We start from the raw sequence: 25,997 nt of genomic DNA on the forward strand, positions 1-25,997 counted from the left end.
CAGTGGACTAAAAATAGTTTTTCCGAGGTTAATTTGCTGTAGGCCACACTCCCACTGTAAGGAAATGAACATTGACTTGTCTGTTTAGGCAGTAGGGATGACATCTGAGAGCCCTGCTGCTGCACTTCATAACTGTAACAATAACATATTTGATGTACCCTAGGTCTATTGTTATTCCAAAGAATTGAAGGTTCTAGAATAGAAAGGTGAGCTTATTTCATAATGCAGGCAGCACACACCCTCTGCCTCCACATGGAGCATCACCCTGCTAGGCTGGCTCTCTGCAGGGGTGCTCAGTGGATGTGTGTATAGCAGGCATTGTGATGAAGTGAGCCTATCTTTTGCTGGTAACATCGGGCTATAAAATCTGTCTTATATTTCTGTTTTGTTTCTCCAGGTTTCCACTTTCCCAGTTTTCGCTCTAAGATAACACTTAAGTAAATATACATTTTTATTGGAAAAACAATTTGATGTAAGTCCTCAACAATGCTTAAACCACACCAAGAGACTACTTTTGAGATCTGTGAAAAAATAAGAAATGTATTATTTTTGGTAAAGTCACCTTGTATTGCAGGTGAGCACCAGCCAGAGAATGTTTTTTTATCGATGTTTCTGTAGCCCTTAAGTTATTTCAGAATCTGCTAAACAAATGTCCACTGGATTGATGCAAATAATCATATCATTCTGCCAGAAAGGCATAGGCTAGGCTTCAGTTAACATTTCATTGAAAAGGTTTGAGTCTTTCCATCTCTACCAGAAGACAGTTATCATTAGCCTCATTGCCAATGGCTACAGTGTACTGTAGGCATACACGTGCAAAATACAAATCACTGATTTAGTTTGTTCATGACTTATGATTAACTTGGGCAAATTAATACATGTTAAATACATTTAGTTGATTTCCTACTAAGTTCAATACATTTTTGAGTATTGTTGAAATCTGTTTTAATGTCTGGATTCTGAGTAGGCCCCTAGTAACAGGCTGTCTTTGGAAGACATTTGTTGAGACCAAAGACCACAAGCAGAGCAGATTTAATATCCTACTTGATGAAAGGGGGATACCTAGTTAGTTGTATAACTGAATGCCTTCAACTGAAATGTGTCTTCTGCATTTAACCCAACCCCTCTGAATCAGAGATGTGCGGGGGGCTGCCTTAAATCGACATCCACGTCTTCAGCGCGTGACAACCCCTTTAGAATGTCAAATCAGTGAATAGGCTACTGTTTTTTATTTCATGGAAATGAACAGAAATAGGCTAGGTTATTAGTGTTGTAGATGTCTACCAAATCATGACATTACTCAACTGCCAAGAGGCAGAGCAAAACAGCAGCAGGTAGCCTAGAGGTTAAGAGTGTTGGGCCAGTAACCAAAAGGTTGCTGGCTTGAATCCCCGAGCTGACTACGTGAAACATCTGTAGATGTCCCATTGAGCAAGGAGTTTAACCCTAATTGCTCCTATAATTCAACCAGGATAAGGGTGTCTTTTAAAGGACAAACGATTTATAAAAAAAAAACTCATGTGGCAGGCAGTTGGCTGTGCATCACCTTTGACTTGTAGCCCTAGCCTACTTCCTAATGTGCTTACTGTATATGGCTGCTCTACACTATAGCCTTAGCCTAGTGAGTTAGCTAGACACATGATTGTAATTGATACAAAGTGGGTTGAACAGAAGGTCAAGATCATCTTTGTCTGAGATCAAGTACAGCGTTTTATTTTAGGTATCAGTGTGTACCTGGTTTTATGTCCTTATTAAGCGATAAATAAATGGGATCGGCAGTCTGGGCCCACGTAAAGTGGCATGTGGTGTCTTTACTAGTCTCTTACACTTCTAAGCTGCTCCAGTATATACAGTGTCAGCTTTGTGCACTCACTTCTCTGCGTGAAGTCACAGCCATGAGCCAACGACAAGTTCTCATTACACTGACTTAGAACAACTGTTTAAGACACAGCAGAGCATCGACTGACAGCTGCTAGGTCTCGTGAGACAGACTGCAGTGAATTGGCTGTTTAGCAGCAACAATCGACGCGTGCGCAACTATGGGGCAAAACAGAGGGTGTTGGCTTAGATTGTTGATAACATGTAAACTATATTTCGTCTTCAATGTTTATTGAAAAGATAAGTGCTCCTTGAGCAAATGTATTTGTCTCAAATACATTGCAGTTGTTGGTTGGCTAGCTAGGATTTTTATTGTTGCCATGTTAGCATTGACATAATGTGTCAAATCATCAAGAATAGACATAACTAGCTGAAATTAGAGGTCGACCGATTCTGATTTTTCAATACCGCTACCTATTATTGGAGGACCAAAAAAAGCCGATACCGATTAATCAGATGATTTAAAAAATATATATATTTTTTTGTAATAATGACAATTACAACAATACTGAATGAACACTTATTTTAACTTAATATAATACATAAATAAAATCAATTTAGCCTCAAATAAATAATGAAACATGTTCAATTTGGTTTAAATAATGCAAAAACAAAGTGTTGGAGAAGAACGTAAAAGTGCAATATGTGCCATGTAAGAAAGCTAACGTTTAAGTGCCTTGCTCAGAACATGGGAACATATGAAAGCTGGTGGTTCCTTTTAACATGAGTCTTCAATATTCCCAGATAAGAAGTTTTAGGTTGTAGTTATTATAGGACTATTTCTCTCTATACGATTTGTATTTCATATACCTTTGACTATTGGATGTTCTTATAGGCACTTTAGTATTGCCAGTGTAACAGTATAGCTTCGTCCCGCTCCTCGCTCCTACCTGGGCTCGAACCAGGAACACATCGACAACAGCCACCCTCGAAGCAGCATTACCCATGCAGAGCAAGGGGAACAACTACTCCAAGTCTCAGAGCGAGTGACGTTTGAAACACTATTAGCACGCACCTGCTAACTAGCTAGCCATTTCACATCGGTTACACCAGCCTAATCTTGGGAGTGGACCGGCTTGAAGACATAAACAGCGCAATGCATTGCGAAGAGCTGCTGGCAAAACACACAAAAGTGCTCTTTGAATGAATGCTTACGAGCCTGCTGGTGCCTACCACCGCTTAGTCAGACTGCTCTATCAAATCATAGACATAATTATAATATAATAAACACTCAGAAATACGAGCCTTAGGTCATATGGTCGAATCCGGAAACTATCATCTCGAAAACAAAACATTTTTTTATTTCAGTGAAATACGGAACTGGTCCGTATTTTATCTAACTGGTGGCATCCCTAAGTCTAAATATTCCTGTTACATTGCACAACCTTCAATGGTATGTCATAATTACGTAAAATTCGGGCAAATTAGTTAACAACGAGCCAGGCAATGAACGCAAGAGCAGTGACACAATTTCATGTTAGCAGGCAATATTAACTAAATATGCAGGTTTAAAAATATATACTGTGTATTGATTTTAAAGAAAGGCATTGATGTTTATGGTTAGGTACATTGGCGCAACGACAGTGCTTTTTTCACAAATACGCTTGTTAGATCATCACCCGTTTGTCGAAGTAGGCTGTGATTCGACGAGAAATTAACAGGCAACGCAGGACACGTTAGATAAACTAGTAATATCATCAACCATGTGTAGTTAACTAGTGATTATGTTAAGATTGATCGTTTTTTATAAGATAAGTTTAATGCTAGCTAGCAACTTACCTTGGCTTCTTGCTGCCCTCGCATAACAGGTAGTCAGCCTGCCATGCATGCTCCTCGTGGAGTGCAATGTAAGGCAGGTGGTTAGAGCGTTGGACTAGTAACCAGAAGCTTACAAAAACGAATCCCCGAATCCCCCCTGAACAAGGCCGTTAACCCCCGTTCCTAGGCCGTCATTGAAAATAAGAATGTGTTCTTAATCTGACTTGCCTAGTTAAATAAAGGTGTAAAAAGTTTATTTTTTTTAAATCGGCAAATCGGTGGCAAAAAATACCGATTGTTATGAAAACTTGAAATCGGCCACTCCGATTAATCGGTCGACCTCTAGCTGAAATGAGTCACAATTCACCAAATAGCTACCAACAATGACGAGAAACTGCTATCTGGCCATCCAGAATCGCAACAACTCAAACTTCTGCCCCATTGAAGCGTGTGCATCGTTTTTATGACGTTGTCAGCTAACCCATCTGTAGTCCCACACTAGCTATGTTTCCATTAACTTGTCCAGTTTCCATTTACTTTTTGTTTGTTGCTGACATTTAGGAAGTTTGCATAGAAAATAGATGTGACAATTGTCTGCTAGGGTGAGATTCCATTTAACTATCTTATGTCGATTTAAAACAGCTGGACGTAATGACATCACACCTTAACTATTTTTTTTCTCTCGCGAGAACCAATTTTCAAATGAATGCAGTGGTTGAAGTGTTTCCATTACCCATTTAGGCAAATTGCGCATTAATAAGTTCTCATATCTGCCGTTTTTAGTTTTAAAAAAAATGGCGACATTGCTTTCGTCGAATATACCATGGTCAGTGGAAACCTACCTACAGTCTGAGATCAGAGTAAAATGTCTCAGCAATTGGCTGTACTTGTTTGACTTTGTTTTATCTGCCTTTAGCCTCTTTGCTTTTGTGGTTGATAAGAAAAGAGGCTTGGCTGGGATTCAGTGAGATTGTAATTTATCACCATTGAAATCAGACCATGTTGTTGACCGGAGGAATTGACTCGGGCTCTCTAATATGGCATATAATCCTCACGGCATGTGAGCCTCCCATCGGCTTCATGGCAACATTAAAATATATTTTGTCAAATGGCAGATTCAGCATTACGCTAATCTTCGGTAAACATCCAGAGATTTGGTGTCACTGCCTGTATAAATATCATGTGTTGAGTGATGAACTGTAGCCTGGTCCCAGATCTGTAGGAGTTGCCTTTACAGCACAAACAGATCTGAAACCAGGCTAGATGAAGGCTGAAGTTTGAATAAGGTAGGGACTAGGGATGAGGAATGTTGCGCTCTCTTGGGCCAGTCACTGCTGTAGGATCTTCAAGTGGAATTCCCTAGGTCTTGCTCAAGTTCCAAAATCCCAAGTTACTCTGGTCCAGTTTTGGCCCTGGGCCACCCTTTTCAGTCCTACGCCTGAGGGGATGTCCCGCAACGGAAAGTCTTAGATTTTTTTTTGGGGGGGGGAAGGAAATGTGCAAACAGGGCCTTTGGCCAAGGAGCTAGCCTGTGACATGGAAGTACCCACTAGAGGAGGGACAGGCCAAAGGATGTGCTCCTGTTCAAAGAGTGGTTTCCTCCATAGGAAGTCTGCCCGCTCCGTACCCCCTGTTACCCAACCCCAACTCAACATGTCAGTAACTAAAAAAAAATAAAAAAATGTACCCTTCATTATGTTAGGGTTTAGTCTCTCTCATTGGTCATAATTGAGAATGTCTGCTTTTCAAAGAACATCCTGAAATCTCCATGGGAGCTTTGTCTTGTGAGTAGTATTACCCACTAAAACTGTCTTGATTTCTCATAATAGCATCTTCTATTAGGGCTGGGTGATATATCTAATGTTTTAGTGCAATGTTCCAAATGCCTGTATGGCAAGAATCCAGGTTTTGTTTTAATTTTTATGGGGTTTGTCTTTTTGGTCTCGTCTCCTTCACTGCTGTGTGCACTGTGCACCTTCCCACTCACACTCAGACACCAAGCACCTCCCCTGCCACACAACAACGAGAGTATATTCTTCTTCTCTGACAACAAGCAGTTTCAACTCTATTTGCATTTCAGATTTGGTCCAACATAATCAGTCATATGGAAACTGAAACACAAGACATTATTTTACTGTAAAGGAGGAGAACTTAACCTTTAACAATGCCCTTTTTATGTCTCAACTCCTAAAATGTCGAACAGAGCAGACACTACTGTCAATGAACATGATTTTGGAAAATGATGCTCAGTTTGTTGCATGCAGCATTGCGGTACAGCTAGCAGCATTTTAGACAGACTTATGTGTTCTAGATGTGCAGTGAGCATAGAAATACACATTATATAAGGCATTGGAAACTCGTTCTCATTCAGAGAAATGAGCATCTTCTTATCCAGGTAGGCCACACTAAACAAAGTGAACAGGCTATGTTAGGAGGGCGTATTCATAACAGTTCTACTGTTATACCTTGTTAGCAAGCAAATAGATCCAAGTTGGCAAGACTTTAAATATAAAGATTAGCTGGCTACTCACTAGCACAGGGGTAGGCAACCCTAGTCCTGGAGTGCTGCAGACACTTCATGTTTTTGATTGAACTAACCCTGAAGATGGGTGGGTTGAATTTAGACAATCACTGAACTGGTCAATTTGGTCAGGTGGTGTAAAGTACTTAAGTAAAAATTGTTTTAAGTACTAAAGTTGTTTTTGGGGTATTTACTATTTATATTTTTGACTACATTCCTAAAGAGAGTGATGCACTTTTTACACAAATTTTCCCAGACACACAAGTACTAGTTACATTTTGAATGCTTAGAAGGACAGGAAAAAGGTCCAATTCACACACTTATCAAGAGAACGTCTCTGGTCATCCTTACTTCCTCTAATCTGGTGGACTCATTTAAACATCATTTACAAAGGAAGCATTTGTGTTGGAGTGTGCCCCTGGCTGTAAAAATAAAGTTATAAAGGAAGTTGTGCATCAAAAGCTATACATTTGATGTATAGCTTTTACTTTGTACTTTTACTCAACTATGACAATTGAGTACTTTTTCCTCCTCAGGTCAGGTGTGGTGCCTAGTTGGAACAAAATCTGTCAGTACCCGTGGCGCTCCAGGAACAGGGTTGCCTACCCCTGCACTAGCAGGTGGGCTCATGCTTGAGAGTGTTTGAGACGTGTTCATATTCTATAATGGCTGCTACCAGAAGTCGTGCATGGTTCTGGTAAATTTAGTAACAAAGGACATTTTCATAGATAAAACTTAAACCAGAGCAGTGATTATTGCAAAAAGCACTTTAAACTATTTTTTATAAAATAATGTAATTATTAGTGGGTCTTAGGGTTGCGGGCTTATATTTAGCCTAGGTATAATTTAACAAACCCTAAATGCATAGATTATCCCAGGCTGTTTGAAATGCGGTGCATTGGGCATTAATTGTGCAACAAAGCTTATTTAGAGAACATAAAAAATATATATTGTGAATCGCCCATAACTTTGAAAATATCATGGAAAAGAGACTGACCAGGTGAAGCTATGATCCCTTTATTGACGTCACTTGTTAAATCCACTTCAATCAGTGTAAATGAACGGGAGGAGAACTGTTTTAAATAAAGATTTTTAAGCCTTGAGACATGGCTTGTGTATGTGTGCCATTCAGCGGGTGAATGGGCAAGACCAAAATATTTAAGTGCCTTTGAAAGGGGTATGGTAGTAGGTGCCAGGTGCACCGGTTTGAGTGCGTCAAGAACTACGACGCTGCTGGGTTTTTCATGCTCAATAGTTTCCCGGGTGTGTCAATGGTCCACCACCCAAAGGACATCTGGCCAACTTGAGACAACTGTGGGAAGCATTGGCGTCAACATGGGCAAGCATCCTTGTGGAATGCATTTTGAGGCTGTCCTAAGGGCAAAAGGGGGTACAACTCAATATTAGGAAGGTGTTCCTAATGTTTTGTACACTTAGTGCAGGGCTGCCCAACCCTCTTCGTGGAGATCTACTGTCCTGTAGGTTCAGTCCAACCCTAATTTAGCATATCTGATTCAGCTTGTAAAGGTCTTGTTGAGCAGCTATTTAGTAGAATCAGGTGTGTTAAATTTGGGTTGGACTGAACCCACAGGACGGTAGCTCTCCAGGAAGAGGGTTGGGCAGGCCTAACATGGTGTATATCATGAATTGCCCATTAGTTAGAAATGATCAAGATATGATTTTTACGCCCATATGGCCCTGCCCTACCTCATATTCCTCACTTTTTTTATTTTATTTTTTAGATGAGGACATTGAGAAAGGAAGTACCAAGCTGTCATGTGCAACTAAACCAGGCAATCAGTTTGTGCTGACGTGACGGGCGGGCTATGTTCAGTCCACCATGGCAACAGCTTGACTTCCTCTGGTCAACTGATGACCACTCACAAATTAAGATGTTTTGTCTTTTCCTTCCCCCACATTTTCCCTGTAAAGATAAACATGCCAAGAGGTTTTTCAGCTTTTGCTGGGTGTTGGCAGGCAGGCCAGAGCGAGTGTACGGACATGATTCGGTCTGGCAAGCTGCTCAGGCTCGCTCCCCTATAATCATATTACTGATTCTGCCAAAGAGCCACATCACAATATTTCATTAAAATTGCATTAACACAGACGTGAGGTCATGCAGGAGGATCTTTTTCCATCCATCTAGTGCCATTCTAAACAAAACTCGAGGTTCTTTTATGAAACTGATACCAGCGTATATTACCTGGGTTTGATCATGGTCATGACACTCAGGAGTCCCTTTTATGGTGCAGGTGTTTCAGTTAGCTGAAGGCTCCACCCTCCTTCCCTTGGGTGGCTCTGAACTCATGTACCTTTTTATGAATTGATTAAAACCAGTGTTTCAAATGCCTGACTCTGAAGGTTACTTCAAGGTAAAACCAGATGGGCCATATCCGCTTCAAGCCTCTCCCATTTAAAAAAAAAAAAAAGAAAAAGCCAAGGTCTAGAAATGTGGACACAAGGACAGGGAAATTGCACTCAGCCTATGCAACTAGTTTGACCAGTCAGAGTGCAAGCTAGAGTTCTCAGATTAAGATCCTGTCGTAGTTGTCTATTATTGGAAGTACAGGGGCTGGGAGACAAAAGTAACTCCCAAGGAGCTCCTGGAATTTCTTAGAATAAATTTGATATATATAGTATATATATATATATATATATATATATATATATATATATATATATATATATATATATATATATATATATATATATATATATATATATATATACTGCTCAAAAAAATAAAGGGAACACTTAAACAACACAATGTAACTCCAAGTCAATCACACTTCTGTGAAATCAAACTGTCCACTTAGGAAGCAACACTGATTGACAATACATTTCACATGTTGTGCAAATGGAATAGACAACAGGTGGAAATTATAGGCAATTAGCAAGACACCCCCAATAAAGGAGTGGTTCTGCAGGTGGGGACCACAGACCACTTCTCAGTTCCTATGCTTCCTGGCTGATGTTTTGGTCACTTTTGAATGCTGGCGGTGCTTTCACTCTAGTGGTAGCATGAGACGGAGTCTACAACCCACACAAGTGGCTCAGATAGTGCAGCTTATCGAGGATGGCACATCAATGCGAGCTGTGGCAAGAAGGTTTGCGGTGTCTGTCAGCGTAGTGTCCAGAGCATGGAGGCGCTACCAGGAGACAGGCCAGTACATCAGGAGACGTGGAGGAGGCCGTAGGAGGGCAACAACCCAGCAGCAGGACCGCTACCTCCGCCTTTGTGCAAGGAGGAGCAGGAGAAGCACTGGCAGAGCCCTGCAAAATGACCTCCAGCAGGCCACAAATGTGCATGTGTCTGCTCAAACGGTCAGAAACAGACTCCATGAGGGTGGTATGAGGGCCCGACGTCCACAGGTGGGGGTTGTGCTTACAGCCCAACACCGTGCAGGACGTTTGGCATTTGCCAGAGAACACCAAGATTGGCAAATTCGCCACTGGCGCCCTGTGCTCTTCACAGATGAAAGCAGGTTCACACTGAGCACATGACAGATGTGACAGAGTCTGGAGACACCGTGGAGAACGTTCTGCTGCCTGCAACATCCTCCAGCATGACCGGTTTGGCGGTGGGTCAGTCATGGTGTGGGGTGGCATTTCTTTGGGGGGGCCGCACAGCCCTCCATGTGCTCGCCAGAGGTAGCCTGACTGCCATTAGGTACCGAGATGAGATCCTCAGACCCCTTGTGAGACCATATGCTGGTGCGGTTGGCACTGGGTTCCTCCTAATGCAAGACAATGCTAGACCTCATGTGGCTGGAGTGTGTCAGCAGTTCCTGCAAGAGGAAGGCATTGATGCTATGGACTGGCCCGCCCGTTCCCCAGACCTGAATCCAATTGAGCACATCTGGGACATCATGTCTCGCTCCATCCAACAACGCCACGTTGCACCACAGACTGTCCAGGAGTTGGCGGATGCTTTAGTCCAGGTCTGGGAGGAGATCCCTCAGGAGACCATCCGCCACCTCATCAGGAGCATGCCCAGGTGTTGTAGGGAGGTCATACAGGCACGTGGAGGCCACACACACTACTGAGCCTCATTTTGACTTGTTTTAAGGACATTACATCAAAGTTGGATCAGCCTGTAGTGTGGTTTTCCACTTTAATTTTGAGTGTGACTCCAAATCCAGACCTCCATGGGTTGATAAATTGGATTTCCATTGATTATTTTTGTGTGATTTTGTTGTCAGCACATTGAACTATGTAAAGAAAAAAGTATTTAATAAGATTATTTCTTTCATTCAGATCTAGGATGTGTTGTTTAAGTGTTCCCTTTTTTTTTTTTGAGCAGTATATATATATATGAGAGATATAGATATATATTATATATCTGAATGACTTGGGTGTTTTAGTGTGTTTGTAAAATGTATAATACATTTATTTTTAAAATATATATTATTTTTTGACATGTTTTGATAAAGAACCCTGAGGGTAGAAATGAGCTAATGCTGCTGTTGTCATGAAGGGTAATACCATGGAAGATTGACTGGAGGAAAAAAAAATACAACTGAACAAACTAGAGGGAGGGTGAATGAGGGTGGCCTCCAGAGAGGAAAATGGTTGTGCCTGTGAGTGGAACGGAGTAGAGCGGAGTGTGGATTCTGACTGGAAAGATGGGCGAGTGGAACAGGAAGGATTGGGAAAGGCATGGCCGCGTAAACAGTTCATTGGCCCGTGAGGCCCTGGGCCAAGCAACTCTCTCGCTCTGCCTGTTGATGACGGCTGACCTAAGTGGCACATCAGATAAGCTGGCTAACTTCTTGATCCTGTTTGTATTATACCCCTCTGTAGTAATCATAACAAAGTGCTCACAATGAACACAGCGTGCACTTTGTTGATAATATACCACTAAATGTCAATGACTCTTCTACAGAAACTTCTGATCCAAACAGGTACTTTATTGTATCAGTGGAGTAAGATTTGTTTGTTGACTGTTCTGGTTGCTATTGTTTTGATACTTTCTTCCCAAAAGGGTAAAGGAGTTAGGCTTTACTCTGCCTACTACAAGGACTAGACTAGTGGATAGTTATTTTTCAGTTGGTAGAGTTTAGAAAGTACAGTAATTTGATTAGGCTGCAGCTACACAGTGGGCCAACCATTACAGTATCCAAACGCTAGCCTACTTGGGAATACCATCTCAGGAAATACAGCTTTGCGGAGAAAAATATCATGAATACATCTGTCTGTGAGGCAAATTTTATTAATGATTCACCCGCCCTGCTATAGTCTCATGTGCGGTCACTTCAACACTTAAGATGCACTGAGCTATTTTTCAGCTTTGCCGCCACCACCCTCCCCAGTTTCACTAGGCTGCTTATGTTTGCCACTCCTCCTTCAGAACAGCTGTGCATGGAGTGAGTCACATTAGCAATCCAGGAAACCTTCAAGGGATGCGTCAAAACGCATATTAGTCCTCCTAGCTTGTAGCTTGTCATGGCTTCATTGAATTCACTATGGGACTTTATGGGGTGTTTGTGTCCGGACCTGAACTGGCATTCAAACACCGTTTTATAGAAGGTAAAGTAAAAACTCAAAACGGTCCGTGCATCAATACTGGTAGATCGTTAAATGCGGTATACTGCCCAGCTCTGTGAACACAAACATGTATCCATAGCACTTTGTCACATTCCACAGCACTTAGGTTCAAAGAGGCTCTACTCTAGCTTATCTCTTCCACTTTGTAGAGTCGGGTCTAGTCCTTATAAAGTGTAGGGCCATTTCTGTGTCCTCTTGACGACTACGCCTAGATTTGAACAGCGCAGCCTTTAAAGAGTACCCGGGCTTTGCTCTTCTAGACTAGGCTGTATCTGACCAGGACCGAGGCCAGCAACAAACATTTAAAATGTCCCACCATTTGTACTTCAGTTGTCTTTCGCTCCAGCCTGGATGCTGATGGGTCAGTCCTGCTGTACTGTAGACGAGAGCTCCTCCATGTTTTAATGTAACCAAAGAGAACCCTGGCTAGGTGGTGACGCAATACACTCCCAGAGCTGTAGCACTCCATTGTCCCCTCGCCCCGGCTTAATAGACACACACACGGCAACAAGTGTTTGTCACATCGCTTGGCCCCTTCATGTTTTTCCTGTTGGAGAACTTGGCTCACGATATCAGCTTAATGCAAGGTCGTGGCATCATGACTCACACAGCCTAGCAGGGTCTCTGGTTTTTACATGGACAAGTGGTGGGGCGTGAAGTCGACAGTTCCCAGTTAACTGAAATGGTTTGCTAGTTTTACTGAAACGCCTCGCCTTTTAAAAGGCAGCATGGCTAGGTCCAGGAACAAGATGTCTTTTCTTTAGGCCTTTGGCGGAAGTTCGGGTGTTTTGGTATTTGTTCTGTCACTGTAGGATAACCGTGATCTCTGGGATCGAATAAATACAGACCTCTTGCCTGTCTCATTTGTTGTTGCTCCGCTGATGATATCTCATTGACGTGTGCCTGCAGCTGCTCCGTCCAATTGTCTTGCAGTTATACACCCCGTGATACCACCAAACATGCAGTTGCCAGGTTTGTTTTTCCACCATTTCAAGTATTACAAATGATGTAAGAATGCTAGGGTGAAGGGTGTTATGTAATGGTTGAGCTAGCCGCTTTCTTCCTGTCTCTGCTAGTACCCACCCTTCTGGGAGGGAAAGGGAATGATTCAGTCAGTGACACCAGTGTAGCTGTAACCAGAGTAGGAATCAATGGGAGGGAGTCAAGGTGAGGACACACCACACATGGGGCTATTCAAGCCAATGTCATCGGAATTCAACAGTTCGGTTGACATCACCCTCCCATCTGCGTTCTCTTACTGTAAACTGTGTACCGTGTCCTTGAACCCTCACCAGAGAAAGAGCGGAGAGGAAACGGCACTTTCATTGAACAGTCCACATGGAATGGAAAGGAACAGGTCAGAAAGAAGTGTGAGAAACCAGTTGGATGACCAAGTGGCCATTTTTTTAAGCACAGGGACATCTGAAGTACATCCATCCACACTACGCCCTTCCTTTGTGCCCTAATATACTTTGTCATGATAGTATAACTTGATCGATATCATATCTAGAATTCAGTGTGGCTCCACTTGGCTCATGTCTAACTCCCTCCAGTGTCTTCCTCCGCTCAGCTGAGTACTTCAAGGCACTCCTCTCTTATCTGTTAAAGAATGCATCATTTCTTTACGGCTGTCCTTTGGACCTTTTTTAAAGGAATGCTTGCATGGGGAAGCATACACTTGTTTGGAATGTCATATCACATTAGCCAATAGCCTATAATGGCCAACGGCTGTCTTCCACCACCAAACCATGGATTCTGTTAGTTTGTCTTCTTTCTGCCGCTCTGACACTGAAGGCTAAGTTTAAAGGAATGTCTTCAATGCTTGGGCATCATATTACGTTAGCCTGTTCTGTCATAACCATGAGCTCTCTTCCCAACCAGAAATTCAGATTTTTCTCCCAATGACGTCAATAAAGGCCTGATTCAGTGTTGAATGAATTTAAGTCATTTCTCACTGCTGATGTGACACTGCTGTAACAAAATGGCACCCTGACTTCGCTCCAGATAATGTCTCCACAGCCTACACTAACTCAGGGTGGCATGTTTATAAAAAATTAGTTAAACGTGTTGTGGAGGAAAGGTTCAACTGTATCCAGAATGCATCTAGTTGTTTTTACACAATAGAGGGAAACCTTCAGATTTGTTGGAGATGGACTCTGCCACTGTTTACCCCTAGGCCTGTTATCTGGTAAGAGCTGCCGCGTATAGATGGTAGGCTACACATAGGGTGTCCTAGTGGTTGATTTGCTTTAGGTTGCACAAATGAAGCGCTGGTTTAAAACCGCATCACCATGGCGTTGACATTTAGCCTAAGCCAGTTGAGCTAGCCAACCGGAGCTAAAGTACCCCGAAGAACATAATAGTGGTAACACAAAACGGATACTGTCGCAATACCATGTTAATGAGGTGTCTATTGCATATGTCAAAAGGTAATGAGACACGGTGGCTCTGTTAGGTAGAATATCTCTTCGTATATCCCTTGGGCTGAGACCAACGCTGTCTCTGTTGCTTGTTGTGAATCTGGATCAGCCTGTGCAACAGACAGCCACAGCACTAATGCCCGCTGTGGTACTTGCAGACTGGTCTAGCCTAACTAACCTGTTGCTATCTGGATGGAATGCCCTCGGTGGGAGCTGGGAGTGACTGAAGATGAAAGCTGGTCAAACTAAGCAGTGGGAACCTGATTTACTAGGTGGTAATTTGGCTCAATGAGAGTCTGCGAGAGGAAGGACTGGCCAGATTGAGGTCTGGATCACTCTAAGTGGTTTGGTCTCACTCCGGAGTTCCACAGTCGATAGAAAGATAATTGCTATGTTCAGCAGGGTATGTTTGCTAACAAAATAATGACCTGTCTGACTTGCTGGCCTGGCCATACCTCTCTTTTGACAACACTGCATCGAGGCTATTAACCCATACTTTACTACCACAGTTCATATGTACATCACTGGGACTACCAGTCTACTGGATGATCATATTAGTTTGCTAGAAGGTGATGTTCACCGTGTACAGGAGACGTACAAGGAGCCTCCAGATCGCCACAACTGACATGACGGAGCAATAACATGAGCTTTAACTTTACTGCAGTAATGCCCAATCCTTTGGCTTATGGCGTATAGGTTCAGCAGCTGATTTTGTTATTTAGCTTATTGTTATTTTAACTTAACGAATTATAACTTTTGAGATTTCATCCTCTCAAAGTGTTGAACTACTTCAAGTGTCTTAGTTGGTGGGTTTTGTCTGCAACAGATGCTCAACCTGTGCCCTGGTGTGTTTTTAGTAGTCAGGTACAAGGCTGCAAAAATCTGTGGTCAGAGCTCTCGTTGAGCCTTGTCTCAGCCAGCCTGTCTGAGGAAGGAAGCACACTGCTGCGGCTTACATGCAATCATGTGTTTGTGTGAGAGGTGGTCTTCTCCCCCTCCCTGTGTAATTTAGCCTAGTTGTAGTCACCCACCCCAAGATGGGCTGTGACTGATTATTACTCCATCATAGAGGCAGTATTTTGGGATGTCTCTGTCTGTCACATTCCTCCTGACCCCACATCAGTTGTTAAACACTGGCATGAACACCACCAGTAAGGGAATTAGAGGACCTTTGGCATAGCAGGCTAGTGTTTAGGTGCTTATGAGTAGGCCTAACCATCCCATTATGTTTCTCTACTCAAGTGTCTGTTACAGCAAGGCATGGATTGGGTTCAACTTGAGACGTCTCTAAGGATTTTAATTAGGTCAGTCTAGGTAGAGATTTGAATTGGGCTTTTTTTTTTTTTTTTCAGAGACAGATTTTTCACTTAAAACGTATGTCAAACAAAAACCAGTAATTGCAAAGTTAAACAAACTGTACAACTCTATGCACAAGGATTACTTGTCAATTTCCACTGACACTCTTTCAAAACATACATGTAGTTGAAGAACAGTGCTGATGCAAAGTTTGGTAACAGAATGATGGCACACTGTCATTCTGTTACCAAATTTTGCATCTGCGCTGTTCTTGTGAAATGTTCAGTGGAAATTAGGGTTGTTCTATATCGAGGAGCATATGAGATCTGATCTTAAATGTCATTCATACACTCCAATATGGTGTAATAAAGAATTCTTAGCATGGTTGAATTCTGGGGGAAAGTCAACGATGGTGAGTTTGAACATTTTACTAGCGAATGTGAACTATACACATTATGCAAGTGAACAAAGTTTTGCAGCATGCTTGTCTAAATAACAGTACTGGCTCAAGCAACGTGTACATTGTGTCTATCTTGAGTTGCTTGGCCAACGGGCCTGCCTGCTCTGCTGAGAAGACAGGAGAGGAGAAAAAAACACAAGGAAATCAAGATGGTGGCAGCTGTACAAATAATATTAATTTACAACAACGTTTTGACCCTTAGGTCTTCATCGGCATCCATTAGGGGCAGTACTCAGTGACATCACTTCCTGAAACAGGAGGTAAAAAAAATATGTATATAAGTTTCGCAATACTAACATTCAATGTATCGAAATATATGATGATACACAGGGAATTTGATCAATATTTAAGTTTCAAGTCAAGCTCGTTAAGGCCATGAGGAGACAGTGTCGGTACTGTGGATCCAGAAAGATTCCCTTTGAAGAAGTTTCCTCTCAATGTCCCCTCCCCATCTTGACCATTTCTATTTCAATGTATCTCAGAGAACTAATAGGATGTCCAGCTTGTACAAAATGAGCAGGAACCAGATTTATTTTAATTTTTTCTCACCTGTCTGTATATTGCTGCGGTGCACACTGATCCGTGTCTTAAGGCTTCTATGGGCTTTCCCTATGTAAGAAAGACCAAGGATCTTTAATCTTTGTCCTGTGTGGGGGTGAGTAAAATAGTTGCATTTGTACGTGAAGCTGCATTGAGCTCATTGGCCACATTTGTTATTAACCTCTGGAATTTGTCCAAAAATGTTCCCCTTTTTCTCTGGTGGGTAATCAGATTTAACCACTATCTCTCACGTTTTGGGGGGTCTTTTAAAAACCATATGTGGGGCATATTTTAAAAATGGGTTTCAATTGTGGGTCAGTATCAATGTACCAGTGCTTCCTGATGTCCTTTTCTGTTTTCCATGAGTTTGCCTACAACTCCAGCACCTGCGGTAAGTACCTGGATGTGCGTGTGTTCTTCAGCTTTTGTAGCTGTACAAATAATCCATCCAAAGGGCTTTGACTTCTCAAACATGTCAGAAAGCTAACACAATATGATGCCCTGTCACCTTATTAATTGAGCCACTTGCTAAGATTAACCAGCAAGTTAAACTTAGTGGTCGTGTTGATGAAGAATTCTGTTTTATGCTAGGAAAAAAATTATAAAACGCATAAGTATCTTGCTGCATTTTGGAAACTCGTATGTTAAATGCTTTTTATTGGGTTCCCAAGTGGCACAGCGGTCTAAGGCACTGCGTTTCAGTGCTAGAAGCGTCACTACAGACCCTGGTTCGATTCCAGGCTATATCACAACTGGCTGTGATTGGGAGTCCCATAGGGCAGCGCACAATTGGCCCAGCGTCGTTAAGGTTTGGCCGGGGTAGGCTGTCATTGTAAACAAACAAAAAAAGGTAAAGGTAAAAATAAAAAAATCTATTTCTGCTTGGCATCAGACTAATTTCGTGCTACTTTTCACTCAGATAAGAATTCACAAACGGACATTCTATCAGCAGATGGCGCTCTGACTGATGTGTAGCTACTTTTCTCGACGTAGCCAGCCTAATTTTCTCTGGTAAAATGGAAGAACTTTAAGCAAAACATCAGGAAATGTAGCTGGCTACGTTCTTTCTATGATAAACATTAGAATATATGACCATGCATAGCTTAACCTTTATGGCGAAAGCACACCATGCGGTTATCTGAGGACAGCGCCCCGCATACAAAAGCATGAAAAACATTTTTCAACCAGGCAGGTGCGCCACGAAAGTCAGAAATGGCGATAAAATAAATGCCTTACCTTTTGAAGATCTTCTGTTGGCACTCAAAGGTCCCAGCTACATCACAAATTGTCCTTTTGTTTGATAATGTCCTTCTTTATATCCCCCAAAACTCAGTTTAGCTGGCGCGCTTCATTCAATAATCCACCAGTTTCCCGCATACAAAATGAATCCCAAACGTTACCAATAAACTTCTACAAACAAGTCAAACCAACGTTTATAATCAAACCTCAGGTACCCTAGTACATAAATGAACGATAAAATTTAAGACGGAAAGTAGTTGTCTTTACCGGAGATAAACACAGAACGCGCTCTCATCCACGCATCAAAACACTACAGCCAAAATGGGAGCCACTTAGAAAAACTACAAATTCTAGCTCATTTTTCCAAAAACAAGCCTGTAACTTTTTCTAAAGACTGCAGATCCTAGGGCTTCCACTAGATGTCAATCTTGGAGCCATTGGAAACAGTGATAGGCTGAATTATTTTTTTGGGATGGTTTGTCTTTGGGGTTTTGCCTGCCATAATCGGTTCTGTTATACTCAGACATTCTTTTAACAGTTTTAGAAACTTTTTAGAGTTTTCTATCCAAATCTACTAATTATATACATATCCTAGCTTCTGGGCCTGAGTAACAGGCAGTTTACTTTGGGCATGCTTTTCATCCGGACGTCAAAATACTGCCCCCTAGCCCAGAGGTTAACTAAAAAAATACCTTCTTCATTATAAGCTCATTCACTTGTGGCTGCCAGCCAAATAGCTTTGCACATCTGTCATCTGATGAAAATGAAGCTATTTTCTGTGAAGGAAAACTATACTTGCGCGTCCCTATTCAACCGGGGGTACTGCAGGGGCTCTGTTAATATTAGTGGCATTTTATTTATTTCAATATTTTTATGAATATAGCTTGCAACAACTATTTTTGTTTTATTATATACCTGTGGTACTAAAGAGGAGAATATCTTAATGTCAACTTTATTTCTCAACTTCTAATATTGAGCCAATTACACTTGCTGGAGTATGACACAGGCTTTGAATAAGCACCCGCAAATAGGCTACCAGTGTGGCAAGTGCCACTGGCTGCTGGTAAGCTTTCCTAAATTGGACATACATTTTTGCCAACACATGGCTGACCTTTGTTTAAACAGCAGCTCTTAGCAAAAATGTGTTTGGAGTTACCCTTTAGCTATTAGGCTGTTAGTTTACTCTTCTAGTTATAATGAATCTAACTACTAAATCTATTCACTTTAAAATGTTTTACTTCTTGCCATATCATTCACCTGATATTGGTAAGACGACGTGATTTAAAATAAATATTTGCTAACGAGTGATGGGGGTCGCTGGTTTGCCCGGAGGGGGTCCATGGGCAAGAATGTTGAAGACCCCTGGCCTATTGCTAACCTGTCATGGTTTGATAACGGCACAGGAGTGCATTGGCTTGTACTTTACTTTCTGCATATTTTAATGGGCCGTCATCACTGCTGGACTTTTCTAAGAACGACCATTACATTACCAGTGTAAAAAAAGGAAAAGCTAGCTTCCTGCAGGTGCTATTTAAAGCGGGCCTAACTCAAAGAGCAAGCACTCGTAAACAATGCTGCTGCAGAGAGCAGAATGTAACTGTTTCCTGTAATAACTTGGACAACAAACGCACTATATAGAAATGGTTTCCAAATGTGTAAAAATGTATTTACACATGACGAGTCAACTGAGTAGGTGGGGTTTCAGAATGTAGCCGTGTTAGAGTATCAAATCCATGATGCATTGTGGGTAAATTGACTGCCTGACTGATCTACATATAGTGTATGCTAGTTATGATGCAAGATTTGTAGGTCGGTCAGTCAGCAGTTTTGTTGAACAAGCCCAATCATACAGTGGGTTAGCCAGCCTACGTTGATTTCCTTGTGTCTAAGGTCCACACAGGTCTTAGAGCAGTTTGGGGATTGATTGATGACACAAATGCAGGCTTGGCATCAGTCAGGCAGAGGTTAGGGCTAGGCACTTTATGCCAGTCATTGTGCAGAAGTCACATGATTAAGCTTTGGGTCTCGTTATCTGCACGCACTGTGTTGCCAATGTGTTGACAATGTTTATTTTTTTTGGGGGGGGGGGGGGGCGTGATGGTCGTGGGTGTTAGCAAGTCGCTTAATTGGGAGGGTTATTGCTATAGATGAATTGGTTGACATGGCCCACATTTTGTAAAAATATATTAGCGAAAGCCAGGGGAGCAGACTGTTGATATGAGGGTGATAGGCTGCGACTTGTTTAATGTGGCAGTTCTCTCAACTTCTGTTCAAAGATTGACTTTCCATCATTTGTAGATGTTAACTTAATCCATAGGCCCCAGTATTGAGTGTACGCTTTTGTCACACACATTTTAGATGTTGTGCGGAAGATACTGCAGACGCAGACTCATGGTAAAATGCAGGTTGACTTTTTTTTTATTGTCGAGTCTTGTCCTAAGTGATTTCCACTTAGGCCAGCTGCAAAGTCAAAATTTGCTATTGTAAAAATGTATGTAAAGGGCCCTCCCGATTGGCGCAGCAGTCGAAGGCATTGCTGTGCTGAGGCGCCACTACAGCCTGGGGTTCGCTCTAGCGACTCCTTGTAGCCAACCGGGCGCCTGCAAGCTGGCTTCGGTCGTCAGTTGCGGCTGGCTTCCGGGTCATGACAAAAAATGTTAACCTGCTGGTAATATAACTGTTAAAATAAAAACACAGGCTTCCTACCTCCATTGTCAACAAGCCCAGTCAGTGAGAATCTGAGAGCCCCTGTATTCAAAACTCCCAGCTGATCCTCCCCATAGAGCCCCAGCCAGCTCCCAAAGCTAATGATACTGCTCCTCTGGATACCAGTCATAGCTCCAGTCTTAAAAATACCCTGCTACATTCTCCCATGCTGTCCTTATGGGACTGTCATCAGTCCGAGATCCACACCGCTGGGAATATCTGTCTACACTGTTTAGAAAACAGAGCAGGCTCAACATGCCTGGAAAACAAACGCTCCAAAGTTCACTATGGTGCAGCGTGTGGGTGTCAGGCTAGGCTACATCCGAATGTGGTTGTTGTTTTAGCCCCATCTTCTCCTCACAACATGGTAAGGCTAGCGCATAGCCTAAAATGTTATTACGGTTTTCTTACACAACAAGCAGGTCAAGAGCAAAGGTTAGCCTATGTAGGCTAATATGTATATTTGTAAATCATTTGGCTCATTATTAACCCTCGGGCCAATACCCACCACACCCCCATAGATAAACCAGGCCTATAAGGCTAATTTCTATAGGGTCGTATGTTTAATGTATTGCTAAAATGTAAACACCTGTCACCATCAATGGACCAGTAGGCATTGTCTCTTTATAACCTATACAGGGACAGGATGCTACAGTCTGCTGGCAGCAGAGGCAACAGGATGTATGCAGAGTGGGTTAACCACTAGGTTACAGTAGGTGCCTTACTGCCTGCATGTCAGCCAGGCCTTGAATAAATGACTGTTCTGTTTTTTTATTTCAGTCTTGAGGTATTTGTGCTTTGGTCCAACTCAAATGTGATTAAGATAGCTAGCTAGCTAGATAGCTATCTCTCTCTCCACAAATAAAAAAAAGTTTTGATACAAGCCTGTAAATGGGACACACAAGTGACAGTGCGTTTGATGTCGTAATATGGTCGTCAAGGGAAGGTCACATCCGAAATCACATCAATCATAGGGTTGTTTTTTTTTTTTAAATGATTTTATTTTTGTTTTCAGAGCTTGTGTTGGCCCAGCGCAAGTTTGCCCAGTCCCTGGGAGAATTCCAGTTTGAGTACATCGGCGACGCGAAGACCGACGATGAGAGGTGTATTGGTGAGTGTGGTGCTGTTACGACCTACAGCTGGGTGGTTCTGCCAGCGTAACCAGACTGAAAACCTTTGTTTTTGGTTCTGTTTCTACCACCAAATGAAGTGCTTGCATGTGTAATTTCCCAAACCCTTGGCTTCTTTAGAGGGATGGAAACATCAGTACTTATGTCGCTCTTTTTTTTCTCTGTGTGTGGTCTTATGTTTGTTCTGTCTCGTCTCGCCGCCTGTTTGGGGGGAGTGGGGGTGTGTGCCAAATGTTATTGGTCACATACACATATTTAGCAGATGTCAGGTGTAGCGAAATGCTTGTGTTCCTAGCTCCAACAGTGCAGTAGTTATCTAAACAATACACACATCTAAAAGAATGGAATTAAGAAATGGATAAATATTAGGACGAGCAATGTTGGAGTGGCATTGACTAGAATACAGTATATACATGAGATGAGTGAAGCTGTATGTAAACATTATTATTATTATTATTATTATTATTATTAAAGTGTGTGTTTCTCTGTCTTGCAGATGAATCCTTGCAGGAGTTCTCCAACTTTCTTAAGAACCTGGAAGACCAAAGAGAGCTGATGGTAAGCAGTAACTAGTCGAGACCTGCTTTAAAAGCCAGGGGAAATACCTCTGTAACTAAAGTCTGCTCTGTGTGTGTGAGTAAATTACAGTTCCTCGGTGGGTGGAGGGTTGAGCGATGCCTCTGTTGTAACACCAGGGTCATGTTCATTAGGGCACACCGGAGCAACTTATTGGAAAATAAAATGTTTCTAATTAGACAAGTCTGGGTAGTCCCTGCTGTCTGTTTTCTTCTGATTGGTGTCTAATGAACATGACCCAGAGGAGAGGAGGCAGAGCCACCTTCACTGCACCTATCCAAGGGTCACTGTCTGTGCTATCCCCACCACTCCTCTGGAGGTGGTGGGACAGAGAACCATTAAACACAACCTCAGAATACTTGACATACCAGAGTCAATGGAGTCATTCAACACTCACTGTGATGTGTAGTGCTATACTGGTACACTACAGTGACACATGTTAAAGTTCAGTTACATCTGCTATACTGTATAGAGGAAGTTACAGCTGGACTGAATGTTGTAAATGTAGCCTGTTAGTGTTTTCTACCCATGAAGAAAAGACTGGGTCTGTCCTAAATGGCACCCTATTCCTTCTCTGGTCAACAGTAGTGCACTACATGGGGAATATAGTGTTATTTGGGATGCAGCGTAGGGTAACCCTGGAGTTTGCAACCAACCCAGCCTCTCTCGTTGAGTCACGGTGTTCTTGTGTCAGCAGATGGGCGTCTCCGTTTCACAGAATACTATCCCTCAAGGCTCCTGGCTCTATTGTCCCTATTCCTCCATACCTCCATACCTGTACTGTAGGTGTTGCTGAGTCAATGTTTTAATCAAGGGCTAGGCTATATATTGTTGTGGTCTCTTGGTGACTCATGCAACATAGATAATGTAGTGTTATTTATATTCTCCTGTAATGCAGCCTATGGCTTGTTCTAAGAGCTCGTACACAACAATAGTGTTTGCCTGCCGTGAGTACTTGCGAACCTAGTGCTAACTTTAAAAAAAAATAAAAAAAATATTTAAACATGTCAAGTCGCGCAACAGTGCGCTGAACAATCGCTAGACGAATGGGAGAGCCATCTTCGGTGCAATGTGTGCAACCCTTAAAATATGGTAGCTAGCTACAGATGCAGTATGGCATTTTGAAACACCATTCCATACTATTGTTTTACTTCCCTGACCCCTTGCAATCAGAATGGGTTATGTTCTGAATGTTTACAATGCATGTTATGTACTGTTTGCGCTATAGATAGTGTCTATCGTTGCCGTGTAACCATCTCTACCAGGGCCTGGTTCAGCCCCAGCATCGCATAGCAGTATGGGATAACATCGCAGCCCACAGCAGAGGACTGTGGGGTGGGCAGGCAGGCCCAGACATGTCCTGGAATCAACCCAGGGCAATTCCACGGTAACGGAGTTGCGCTGAGACTCCGATTCTTCACTTAAAATTTCAAACTTTAACAAACCATACAACTCTAGTCACAAGAACTACTTTTAACAATTTACACTGAACATTTTACAAAAACACATTTACTGAAACTGTGCAGATGCAAAGTTTGGGTCCACATTTCCCCAAAACTCTTAAATAGCTGCTCCGAATTAAGATTCCATGATGTTTGCAAAAATAATTGTCAGCTATGACAGGACACATTGACTTTGAGAATCTCTTGTGGTTATTGAACTACAGTAAGTGAAGTGGATTTACACTAGTGGAATTGCGGGAATGGAATTTCATCATGGGTCCCTGATCTGTACTACCCAGAAATGAATAATTATGGGTATGAATGTCATTCTTTTCATGGTGATGTATCCTAAGTAGGTACACAAGGTATAAATATGCAATATCCTCCTTTGCATATTTGGGTATTATTCTACACGCTGGCTATTATTTTAATGAGCTCTGCCCCCAAACAAGACCAAATCTGAACCGATCATGCATGTCTATGGGTGCATTTAGAGAGGCATCCCAGTTCTGACATTTTCTTCACTAATTGGTCTTTTTGACCAATCAGATCAGTTCTGATGCAAAAACATCTGATGTGATTGGTCAAAAGATCAATTGGTGTAGATAAAGGGGAGGAGATGGATTAAAGAAGGGTTTTTAAGCCTTGAGACAAGTGAGACATGGATTGTGTATGTGTGTCATTCAGAGGGTGAATGGACAAGACAAAATATTGAAGTGCCTTTTGAACTGGAAATGGCAGTAGGTGACAGGCACACCAGTTTGTGTCAATGGCAACGCTGCTGGGTTTTTCACGCTCAACAGTTTCCTGTGTGTATCAAGAATGGTCCACCACCCAAAGAACATCCAGCCAACTTGAGACAATTGCAAGAAGCATTGGAGTCAACATGGGCCAGAATCCCTGTGGAATGCTTTCGACACCTTGTAGAGTCCATGCCTTAATGAATTGAGGCTGTTCTGAGTGGAAAAAGGGGGCAATTCAATATTAGGAACGTGTTCCTAATGTTTTTTACCCTCAGTATAGTAGCGTTCAGTGAGTAGTGTACATTATAGTGTGTGCAACTCTAGTGTTCTCTGTTGTGTGCTGTCCAAACTTGTGAACCCAACTCTGATTTGTGACACTGATTTCCCATTTGAGCCAATTCAATTGCAGAAACTCTGTTACCGATTTTAGTAACGGAATTTCAAGTTTTAATCACTTCATATTTCATAAACAATTGATAGGTCTACCTTATGACTTCTGTGAACTTTCATTATCCTCCCTCATGAGGGAGAGAAATGTGAAAATATCTTAAAGATATGCAAGTTTCTGGTAATGGAATTTCAAGTCACAAGGCAAAGTTTATTAAACTTACAGACGGCAGTTCTTTCTCCAAAATATAAGTGTTGATATTAGTTGGCAGGGGTCTTTACTTTAATTCAACATTATACTGTTTTGATGTATTTCTAATACCTTTTTAAGAAAACCAGAAATCAACATCTTTGCTTAATCAACATTTTTAGGATGGGGAAAATGGTTGACAAGTGTATATATGCCTTGATTTCAACAACAAAATATATAGAACTCTAGCTTTGACACCAAATTTGACATGCTCCTATGAGCTTCACATGTTGGTGCTCATGGGTCCTTTTACATGGACATGACCCCCAGCAACAGGACCTTTAGCAGAGAGGGAGGAAGGTATGATTCAGAGAGAGGGGGAGATATGGCAGGGAGAGATCAATAGGACAGCGCTGTTGATTTCCAGCGGTCATGTGACTGTGGGACTAGTGTACTTGAATGTGTTGTGGATGCTTGTAAAAAGTTATACAACAACAGGCAATTTTCACTGACTTTATGCTGTCACAATACTAGCAGTGGGTTAATGACCTTTGGCTTTCCATTGGAATGTTATGTCAAATCGGAGGATGCTTATATTTGTCCTTTTTCGCTAGGCTACCTGCCGCCTCTTAGGCTGGGTTTACACTCAAGCGGTCCTCTTGGCAGTACGTCACTGATTGCTTCCGTAAAGTTAGAAATGTTGGCATGCACTGAAATCTCCAGCCTAACACTGTACCTGTGAATAAATGAAACACTTTTGTGGAATATGTCCTAATATGGTCATGTCTTATCTCTTGCTCTCTTAGATGAGGAATATTACAGAAACGCTAATGAAACCACTGGAGAAGTTCAGAAAAGAGCAACTGGGCTCAGCCAAGGTACTCTTATCATATACCATTACCCTGCTTAATGCAGTCTGCTTGTTAATGATCTTACAAGCACAATCCTGTGTGCTCTGAACACAGCTTTATAGTAATACCCTTTTCACAACACTGAGCCAAACCAAGCTGTACTGCACTGGCCTGGTTGTGCATCCACCATAGTTGCAGAAATCATGCTGGAAAGAGGAATGTGAAATGAAAATATCAGAGCCAGATAAGTACGTTTTGGGTCAGCACAGTAATGTGAAAAGGTTATTAGCCATTAACTTTTATCAAAATGCCT

At 42.0% G+C, this 25,997-nt stretch overlaps 1 protein-coding gene across 1 annotated transcript in view; it reads left to right on the forward strand.

The window, feature by feature from the left end:
* The window catches only part of LOC106610227 (rho GTPase-activating protein 10), a 64,890-nt gene that overhangs the window by 2,201 nt on the left and 36,692 nt on the right, over positions 1-25,997 (forward strand). The window contains exons 2-4 of the mRNA XM_014209443.3: positions 21,381-21,476; positions 21,992-22,053; positions 25,640-25,711. Of these exons, the coding sequence (XP_014064918.1) occupies positions 21,381-21,476; positions 21,992-22,053; positions 25,640-25,711 (230 nt within the window). The remainder of the gene's footprint in view (positions 1-21,380; positions 21,477-21,991; positions 22,054-25,639; positions 25,712-25,997) is intronic.

This window comes from Salmo salar, chromosome 04 (genome assembly GCF_965601325.2).
Source record: "Salmo salar chromosome 04, fSalSal1, whole genome shotgun sequence".
Classification (NCBI taxonomy): domain Eukaryota; kingdom Metazoa; phylum Chordata; class Actinopteri; order Salmoniformes; family Salmonidae; genus Salmo; species Salmo salar.